This window comes from Athene cunicularia (assembly GCF_003259725.1).
Source record: "Athene cunicularia isolate RWA chromosome 21 unlocalized genomic scaffold, athCun1 chr21_part1, whole genome shotgun sequence".
Taxonomy (NCBI): Eukaryota; Metazoa; Chordata; class Aves; order Strigiformes; family Strigidae; genus Athene; species Athene cunicularia.
This window is the reverse complement of record NW_020799127.1, coordinates 2,062,429-2,072,293: the sequence shown is the minus strand read 5'-3', so window position 1 is coordinate 2,072,293 and position 9,865 is coordinate 2,062,429. Positions and strand designations below refer to the sequence as shown.

General features: G+C 42.7%; 1 protein-coding gene across 1 annotated transcript in view; it reads left to right on the top strand.

Annotated features, from left to right (window-relative positions):
• Positions 1-6: 6 nt before the first annotated feature.
• The window catches only part of UBR4 (ubiquitin protein ligase E3 component n-recognin 4), a 77,390-nt gene continuing 67,531 nt past the window's right edge, over positions 7-9,865 (top strand). The window contains exons 1-13 of the mRNA XM_026862505.1: positions 7-91; positions 4,246-4,343; positions 5,087-5,190; positions 5,864-5,993; positions 6,098-6,237; positions 6,583-6,685; positions 7,213-7,354; positions 7,504-7,628; positions 8,197-8,321; positions 8,591-8,650; positions 8,779-8,969; positions 9,211-9,310; positions 9,403-9,540. Of these exons, the coding sequence (XP_026718306.1) occupies positions 51-91; positions 4,246-4,343; positions 5,087-5,190; positions 5,864-5,993; positions 6,098-6,237; positions 6,583-6,685; positions 7,213-7,354; positions 7,504-7,628; positions 8,197-8,321; positions 8,591-8,650; positions 8,779-8,969; positions 9,211-9,310; positions 9,403-9,540 (1,497 nt within the window). The 5' untranslated portion in view covers positions 7-50. The remainder of the gene's footprint in view (positions 92-4,245; positions 4,344-5,086; positions 5,191-5,863; positions 5,994-6,097; positions 6,238-6,582; positions 6,686-7,212; positions 7,355-7,503; positions 7,629-8,196; positions 8,322-8,590; positions 8,651-8,778; positions 8,970-9,210; positions 9,311-9,402; positions 9,541-9,865) is intronic.

The window sequence follows — 9,865 nt, the reverse complement described above, 5'->3', positions numbered from 1 at the left end:
GGGAGGTGGCCGTGCGGCCGCTGCTCTCCGCCTCCTACTCGGCCTTCGAGATGAAGGAGCTCCCGCAGCTGCTCGCCTCGGTTATCGAGAGGTGAGGGCTCGCTTACCGGGGGCGGGGGGCGGCCCGGGCCCTGCCTTTCTTCCCTCAGCGCCGTGCCCTCAGGACGGGTGTCCGGCGGCGGGGAGCCTCTCGGAGTTAGCGCTGGGGGCGGAGGTAGCCGGTGTGGGGCTGCGGGGAGCGGCTGAGGGGCGTCCCCGCTCGGTGCTGGTTAGGGGACAGCAGCGGGGCAGGGCCGGTGGCCAGCGCCTGCTGGGGAAAAAGGGAGCCCCGAGCAGCGTCCAGGGAGTTACTCACGCCCAGCCTCCTCCCGGTTTCCTGGGGACTGGGAGGCTCTCGGCGTGGTGCCCTTGGGACCTAATAAGCGGGGATGAGGATGCACGCCCGGCTGTTCACGTTGGCTGCTGCTCGGCCACAGCAAAAGCACCTTTGACAGTTACCCCGCGGAGAGGCTTCGGGACTGTTCTTGCGGTTTTGTTTTTGTTCAAGCGCGTTACGGTTTTGCAGGCTGTGCGGTGAAAATTGTTGTCTCACCTGGCCTGGCTTCTCTGATGACAGACTCGGGGTGAGGGGGGGCACTGGGAGGCATTGACTTCTTTTTAGGTTTCTACCAGTGAAATACTGCTCGCAGCTTAAGGAGAAATAAAGCTGAAGCAAATGAAGTCTGCGTTTTCTTAACCAGAAAGGTTAGACTCTGAGCACAAGAGCACTTACTGGGGCTATTGAATTGAACTTACAGCTTATTTTATGGTCTAGAACACTAGGTATAAATGCCACAACATTATGCTCAGTTACAAAGGTAAAACGCTGACCACAGTAAGTTGTTAGGAAATAAAAAATAAACACTGTGCTAGAGAAGATGATAAAGTAAAGCCTTGTGGTATTTTGCTTAATATAGAATGGCTAAGTGTACAAACAGTGGATGCTTCAAATTAGTGTTCTGTGCTTATATACCTATAGTAGTGGTTCACCTAGAAACCTTCATATACTCAACGTTTATGTGATTTGGGCAGTTCTTAGGGTAATTTTTTAGGGTCCATTTCAGCTCTGCTTGTCCTTGCGGAGCTCCGCTGTCACTGTGCCTGAAGTTCATTATTGGAGTTTTTCAGCAGAAGAATATCACAGAAACACTTAAGTGGACACACTTGACTTGGGAGAAGTCTGTTTCCTCCATTAGTGAGAATGATGGTTCCATTTTCCACTTGACACAGCAGTTTGCTGCCTCGGAGTAGCACTGCCCTGAGGTTTGAGTTGTGTGCCTGATGCTGCCTGCGTTTCAGACCCAGCAGGACTTAATGCAAGTGCGAGGCCTGTGGAGTCTTGCAGGACGGTATCTTTTATTTCATGCCTTGATGTAACGTGTGGCAAATCATGGAGAAAGAAAATACAGCTTGTTTGCATTTGGAACCACGCTCTTCTGTGCCGAACAAATAATTGGTCTTTAGATTTCTGTTCAAAAATATTTTACCTTTTCAACTTATTTTTAGAAGACAATTGTTAGGTCTTGTAGTGAGACTGTTGGTTGATACTACCTGCAGAGTGGCTGGATTTCCTGATAAATAAACATGGTGCAATGACAGCAAATTTACTAACGTTATTCTTTTCAAAATAAACAAACTCCTTTTCTTAATAATTCTTGTATTTAATTTTTAAGTTTAAGCATCATCAAGTTACTGGAATTCCCCTGTTAGCAGATATATGCAAGAATTGATAGATTTTGGCCTCTTACTTGACATAAATTATAGAAATGCTGACTTAGATGCAGCTGAAGTGGAACACAGTTTAGAAAGTCTGTGACAGTCAAATGAGACTGGTGTTCAGGGAAGGCTTTTCAGCAGGGGGAGAACTCCTGCACCTGCTGCTGTGCCTTTTCAAGGAAGAGGCTGCTTTTGCGCCCACTGCCTTACATAAAGGGTCTATTTCGGGCCTGTTTAAGGTTTGGAAGCAGAACTGAGAAAAGAGGTGGTATTTGCTGCTGACGTGTTAGATTTGATGTTGACACGGAGGCTTCTCACTTGGTGTCAGCAAATGTTATTTAAGCAATAAATCACAGTAAAATAGTTGAAAGTTATTATTAAATCTCATGATATATGCCAAAGAACAATCTAGCATATCACAGATTAAACTGTTATCTTTTATTTATGTTTATTTGCAAGGAGTTGATGATAAGTTGACAGATGCCTTCCACTTTGCACTACCATGACAAGTCTACAACTTGTTTTAATAAAACTCAAGCGTCTTATTGTCCAATCCACATGAAACTCCCCATCTTCTGGTTTGTGCACCTTTGTGTTCTTATGCCTTATGGGTATTGTCTTGTACAGCCAGACTTATAGAGCAGAACGATATTTGAGGAGCTTCCAATTTCTCCTGTACTCTGTTATTCCCAAATTGTTCTCATTTGTTCTTTTAAAATACATTGCATATACCTGCTGCTGCTAATTTATAGTTGGGCATAAAGAGATAGATGAGCAAAATCAGTGTCTAAATATGAGAGCGTGAACTTTTTTGTATGTTCAGTCTCTGGGCTCGTTCCCCGTCAGTGCATTTCTGGCAGGAGATGGCGAGGTGAAGCCTGGTGAGACATTCAGACTCCGTCGTGTTATGCTGCTGAGTGTCTTCAAGGAAAGCCTCTCACTTCAGATCGGCTGCTTTGCTATGCAGCTTTTTGGGTAGACTAAATAAAAAAATCTCAGAACTGGGAAATCAAAGCTGCTGAGTCTTTCTGTTCGTTTTTCTGGATGAAATGATATATTCTACAGCTTCTTCTGTTTCAGACGCATCTGTTATGACTGGAAATGGTGGTGTGGGATAGAGGAGGGGAAGGTGACTGGGCATAAGTTGGGCGCTGCTCAGGTCAGCAGGGAGTGGGGTGTCCCCTTCCTCCTCCCACCCTGCCAAAGCTGACAGCATTGTGTGCGGATGGGTGAAGGGGATGTGTGGGTTTGTTTTGCCATGCTTAGCAGCAGCAAGAGACACTGCCAAATTTGAGAAATCATTTCAGTTGGGTGTGGCGTGCTACAATAGACTGATCCCCCCCTGCTCCCCAGCTCCCCTCTAGAAATAAACTCTTGCCAGAGGTGAAGTCGGTGTCTTGAGAGGTAAAGTAGCTACTGAAGTTCAGTCATGTAATGTTCTTCTAATTTGCTCATTCGCCTCATGGAATAAAAGTTTCTGTCATCTGAAAGCATGGAAGAAATTAAGCATTTAATAGACATGTGTCTGCATCCCTTAGTTTTGACGCAGGAAAAGTCAAGGGCAGAACTAGGTACGGAGGCAGAGTGCTCTTTCTGTTCTTGGGGTGGTGCCTTCGGGTTTCTGTGCAAATGGGATGTGGTGTGACACTTCACTGCAGCAGCCTTTAACGTGTGATTTCTGTGTGTGAATAGCTGTTCTCTGTGGCCAGCCAACCTTGCTGAAAAACCTCAGAGACTTGACTTTCAGGGTGTTAATGCATATTTTGTTTTACAGTTTTTACTTTTGGCTTTATTTGGCATGAAATTTCCACCCACTCTGAGCTTTGTGTTGATACCTGTGGGGCAAAATAATGCAGGTCTCTGAAGTTGCAAGTCTCTACTCCAGAAGCTGGTTACAGTGGATGCATTTTTCCCTGCTGTGGGTTACCTGACAAAACTTTTTACTCCTCAGCTTGTTGCAGATGCTGCTGTTGTGTATTGTTATTGTGCAGTTGCCTGTTTTGAACCTTGTGTTCTGCAGAATTGGATAAACCCCAGTTGACGCTGTGCCTTGACAGAAAGGGAATGCCTGTGTTCCAGTCCTGGCAGGTCCTGCCTAGTGCTAGCAGAACAAACAGTCCAAACTTTATGGGCAGATGAGTTTAGAATAATTTAAAGGTTAATGAACCTTTGACTAGGAAAGTGATTGTTAAAGAGGCTGTCCTGTTGATGGTATAAAGGAGAAGCATTTGCAGCATTGGAATCATTTTCTTAAATTTCCTATGTGGGTAGCAGTGCTGTGATCTGTGCAGTATGGAGGACTCAGTCCTGAGGACATGAGAGATGGGACACAAGGGAGAGGATTCTGTTCTCAAAACTTTTGATATGGAAAGAGTGTGTGATTTTAATGATCTTGTTTTACGTCTGTTAATAAATATAACATATTCTGAGAGCTGTGTGGTACTGCTGTTGTGCTGTATGCACCTGACATCTCCTGTTCTCCTATTGCAGTGAATCTGAAATCCTGCACCATGACAAACAATATGAGCCTTTTTACTCTTCCTTCGTTGCACTTTCAACACATTACATCACTACTGTGTGTGGTCTAAGTAAGTGTTCCCCATCCTTTGCTTCTCTTGCTTTTGTATTATGACTAGGGTATAGTAAAAGTAAACTAGAACTGTGTTGTCCTTTTGGTATTTGCTTTGAGCCCTCTTTCTGAATCAGATCCTAAGGCAGAGCGCGTGAGGCCAGCGTTGCTGGCTTTTATACTGGCAGAATGTCAATTCAGTTGGAAAGGGAAACTTGTCGAGAACAGTATTTGGCCACCAAGTACTGGACAGCGTTGATGTTTTGATTGTTTATTCATTGGCCTCACTTCATTTAGGGAAAATAATTTTTTGCTCAATGAAGTGTTTAAATCCATTTTCAGGATTTTTAGATTATTCTTTAGCAGTTATGTTTCTGTGTTGAAATTAATGATCAAAACATAGTGACTGAAAATATTTTATATGATTTTGACTGACAGAATTTGGCAATTTCAGAAAAAAGTGGGTTTGCTCAACTTGTTTTGTGTTCTTCAGTGCATCTGTCGGTATTAAATAATCTTACCAGAGAAGCCATTTTATCTGTCTAGATTACCCTGTCTGGGTAGAAGGTATTATCCTTGCTCTACTGCCATTTCTTGGGTTACATCTTAATGAGACTGAATTTATATTGCATCTGTGTGTTAGGCGTGATAGATCGTGTATGCGTGCGTGTTGCATAGCTCTGTTTTATTGAAAGGACTAAGAACATCTTACACTGAATTATTTAAAAACTTTTACTGAGTACGAGCATCTGCTTTTTTCAGTACCAAGAAACCAATTGCAATCAGTGGCAGCTGCTTGTAAAGTCTTGATTGAATTCTCACTGTTGCGTCTTGAGAACCCAGATGAAGCGTGTGCTGTTTCACAGGTGAGCACAGATTTTGACCGTGTAGGCAAGCCCGAGTGTGAAAATGGACTGTGGCCTCTAATTCCAAAATATTTGCTCTGATGTTGCATAAAGCAATATTGATGAAGTTCTTGAAATATTTTAAGGTGTACCACTTAGGTGGAGGCTGATACCTGCTGAATCTTCCCTCTGCATTGTTTACTCAGAATGTCAGCTTGTGAGCGAGCTGAAATAAAGGTGACCTGAAGACTTGGTTAATTCCGTGCCATTTCTTGATTTGGTTTTATGTAACAACCTGGATCAAACCTGTTGTTGAGTTTTTAAAGATGGATTCTTCCCCAGTCGTACTTTAGTCTTCTGGGAAAGCTTAAATCTTATTTCAAAGAGGAAAGGCATGTGAGAAGTGTAGCTTTTGATAGGACCTGCTTTAAGCCTTAGTGTGTCATAGGTGAATGAGCTTTTCCAGATGCTTTTCCATAACAAGCACAGGGGACAATGTTAGTGACCTGAATTAACTGCAATTAGTAAACTACCACAGTTTTTAGTATGAGATCAGAGTAGATCTGAGATTTTGCAGTAGCTTTGCTAGCTGGAGTTGCTGTAACTCTTAATGCAGCTGCTTAGAATAACTGGTACTGAAGAGTAACTGGAATTGGCAGAGTTTAAATTGTACTTGATGCCTTTTTCGTTGTAGAAGCACCTCATTCTACTGATAAAGGGGCTGTGCACGGGCTGCAGCCGCCTGGATCGAACTGAAATTATTACCTTCACAGCAATGATGAAATCAGCCAAGCTGCCTCAGACTGTCAAAACCCTCTCTGATGGTAGGTGGTTTAATTGATGGTTATATCCCTGCGGCACTTGAGTTCGGTACAGAAAATACAACGGTTTTGATGTATGAAATGATATTTTGCCATTTCCCCTGCAGTAGAGGACCAGAAGGAGCTGGCCTCCCCGGTGAGCCCAGAACTAAAACAGAAGGAAGTGCAGATGAACTTCCTCAATCAGTTGACATCAGTCTTTAACCCTAGAGTCTCGTCATCACCATCTGCCACGCCAGACACGCAGGTAAACAAACAGCCCTAGAATAGAAGCTTCTGAATTTTAACTTTAATAGCATTGGTGCAGGGAAGGACAGAGGGCAGTAAGCGGTAGTTGTTTAATATACGTGTGTAAAGAAAACCTTTCTTAAGTATTTAAATCCTTCTTGCATGTTGATGAACAGCAAACAACAAAATACTGTTTGCATTGTATTGGCAATAGTTTTGTTGCCTCGTGGAAGCTAATGTTCAGTGATATTCATAGCTCTTTGGAGTTCTGCTGCTGATGCAAGCTGCTCCTGTGTAGAGACTTAATGCAGTACCGTGTATTTTTAATGCTCCCATAATATATTTAGTATGTGCTTGCTTTTAGGTGGAAGGAGAGAGCGAGGATCAAGCTTCCACAGATCAAACCTCTGCGGCAAAGACAAAAAGCATATTCATTGCTCAAAACGTAGCCAGCCTGCAAGAACTTGGTGAGAATCAGCTTTCTAGCATCAGGGGAAACAAAAGTGCTAGAGCAGATGTCACTCCAGTGTTACACTACAGCTCCGAACGGGAGGAAACAACCTTTAGGTTTACAACCTCAAGGATTCGCTCTGTTGCGTGCTGATGTTACCAAGGGAGGTTGTGGCTGTAATGTAGTTTTCTTCACTGCAGAGGAAATGAGCTCAGTATATTTGTATGCAGTCACCGTCTTTTGGGGAGTAAATAAGGTGGATAATATAAAATAGCTTATGGGATAGATTATTGAGCAGGTGTGGATTAGACTTGGTGTGCCACGTAACATGCACACAGAGCTTTGTGGCACCTGTTAGGAGTACTGGCTGAAAATTTCACCATCTGGTTTATGTGTTGGAAAAGAGTCTTTTCGCCTCATCTGTGACAGTATTTTCTCATCACAAAGAATAATTAAGTCAATTATTGATGACCGCTAGACCTGTTTTGCCTAGAAGCTCTCCCATGGAACAGTAAAACTAATTCTGCTGTTTTTGTTTGGTAGGTGGCTCTGAAAAACTGCTGCGAGTGTGCCTGAACCTCCCATACTTTTTGCGATACATAAATCGATTTCAGGATGCAGTGTCAGCCAACTCATTTTTTATTATGCCAGCCACAGTGGCAGATGCCACTGCTGTTCGCAATGGGTAAGAGTCTGTCGCTGCTCTGCTTTGGTAGATGCTGGGTACACGGTTTGAGAGAAAATAACTGTGCAACATCAGTTACTGTGCTGCTCCTGTGAGCTGTCTGGTGTGTACACTGCATTGCTGAACCTTGACATGTGTTGTTACTGTAGATTTCATTCGCTGGTAATAGATGTGACCATGGCACTGGATACTCTGTCTCTGCCTGTGTTGGAGCCCCTGACACCCACACGTCTCCAAGATGTGACTGTTCTTGCTCTCAGCTGTCTCTATGCAGGTGAATGGATTTCCTGTATTTTCTGTGGAGCTTTAGGTTGCTCTTGCATTCTGCAAATGTTCTTGTCAATATCTAAGGGAAAGACTGAGTGACTCAACATCTTAATAGTCTGTAATTTCTGCACTTTTTTTTTTTTAATGTTCAGAGCATAATGTATTTTTGCAGTGCTTATGGCTTCATCTTAATTGGTTATGCTCCCAAATCAACCTTGTTTCCCAGGAGTGGTTTAACTACACCAGAATCCTGAGTGTTAATTGGTATGGGTAAGATTTTAAAAAGAAGCAGCAGTTGAGTGTGAAGTTTGTCTTAAAAATGATTTTGAATTACATGGTAAAACATTTCCTCCTTTAATTGTTCTCATGATTTCTGAAGGACAAAACTTCACTCCGTAGGGGGTACTTCAGAAAGATTTTTTTTTTTTAATCTGTCAGCTGTAATATTGAGTATTCCCAGCTCCATCATGTTTATGGGCATGTTTGATACCACTTGTTTTAATGTGCTAAGTAGGAACACTGAGTCTCCAGATTGGCTCTTAATAAGACTGTTACCTTCATTTGTTTTCAATCAGGTGTGAGTGTGGCAACTTGTATGGCCATCCTACATGTGGGTAGCACTCAACAGGTACGAACTGGGTCAACAAGTTCCAAAGAAGAAGATTATGAAAATGATGCTGCTACTATTGTACAGAAATGTGTAAGTAGATGAGTGTTGGTTGTTTTCATTCTTGGCAAGTGAAGTGCATAGAATTTGTATTTATTTGCATTGCAATAGGTATCTCTTAGTTTTAGTCATTAGTCTTGCTGATAAAGGAACTAATGGCATGGCTAATTATAGAGGGCAAAATACTTGAGGTTTTAAGTATTAGGGGTTTAATTTTAAGTGTTAAGTACAAGTGTGTGTGGTGGTTTATTATTGCCCAGCGGAGCACTTAAACATTACCATGGTTTGGGATTCATTTGCAGCTTGAAATCTATGAAATGATTGGACAAGCCATCAGCAATTCACGCCGTGCAGGGGGTGAGGTAAGATTTGTGCTTCAGGAAGCTTTTTTTCACTGTTTTTGTGCTGGTGTATTTTGTCATTTGAATTGACGCCATTTTGTCTTTTTGGTGCTTTTTTGTGTTTGTTTTTTTTCACTTTGGCATGATAGCATTATCAGAACTTCCAGCTGCTGGGGGCTTGGTGTTTGCTAAACAGCCTCTTCCTCATCTTGAACCTCAGCCCCACGGCCTTGGCTGATAAGGGAAAGGAGAAAGATCCATTGGCTGCTCTTCGCGTCAGAGACATTATTGCTCGTACTAAGGAGGGCGTTGGGTCTCCCAAACTAGGACCTGGGAAAGGGTATGTAAATACCCCACTGCAGCAGTCACTGTCCCTGTATCTAACTGTGCCCAGCAAGCAACTACTGTGGAGTCTTGTTGGGCTCTTGAAACTTTATCCACATTTGTAATTCCAGTCTTGATTCTTGAAAAAAAAAGGTGTCTCCTTCAGTTTAGCAAAGCAGTCACTTCACTCAGTTTAATATACATATATTCCTTTGTTTTCCCTTTGAAATTACATTGTATTTTTCATGTTTCTGTAGGCACCAAGGGTTTGGTGTTCTGTCAGTGGTGCTAGCAAATCATGCTATCAAATTGCTGTCCTCGCTCTTTCAAGATCTGCAAGTGGAGGCACTGCACAAGGTGTGTAGGTACCATTGTACATTCTTATGAAACGTTTTGCCTTCTCCACTGAAACACACTTTATAAATTCTCTTTTCTATGTCACCCTCCAGGGCTGGGAGAGTGATGGTCCGCCAGCAGTGCTGGATATCATGGCTCAGAGCACATCCATCCAGAGAATTCAGCGGCTGATAGATTCTGTACCACTCACTAATTTGCTGCTGACTTTGCTCTCTACTTCCTACAGAAAGGTAGGAACTGGCATACAGCTAGAGAGCTTCTGTAACTGAACCGCTCCTGCTAAGTGTCATCCGTGTGGAAAATTCTCACTTTACAAACTGTGGCTGTGCTAAGAAGAACTTAGAATTCTTCTTTCAGAAGCTGTCAACCAGGCCCTCTCTCCTCTTTTCAGAGACCATTAATTTGACAAACTTGTTCTAATAAAATTTTTCTGTAAGCTCAGTGTTATTGGTGAGTTTAGTGAGAAGATGAAAAGACTGTATTCAGAACAGATGCTTTTATGTTAGAGCTCTTACTTGAAGTGTTGCTTACAAGCTTGGCATAATTTGTTTTCAA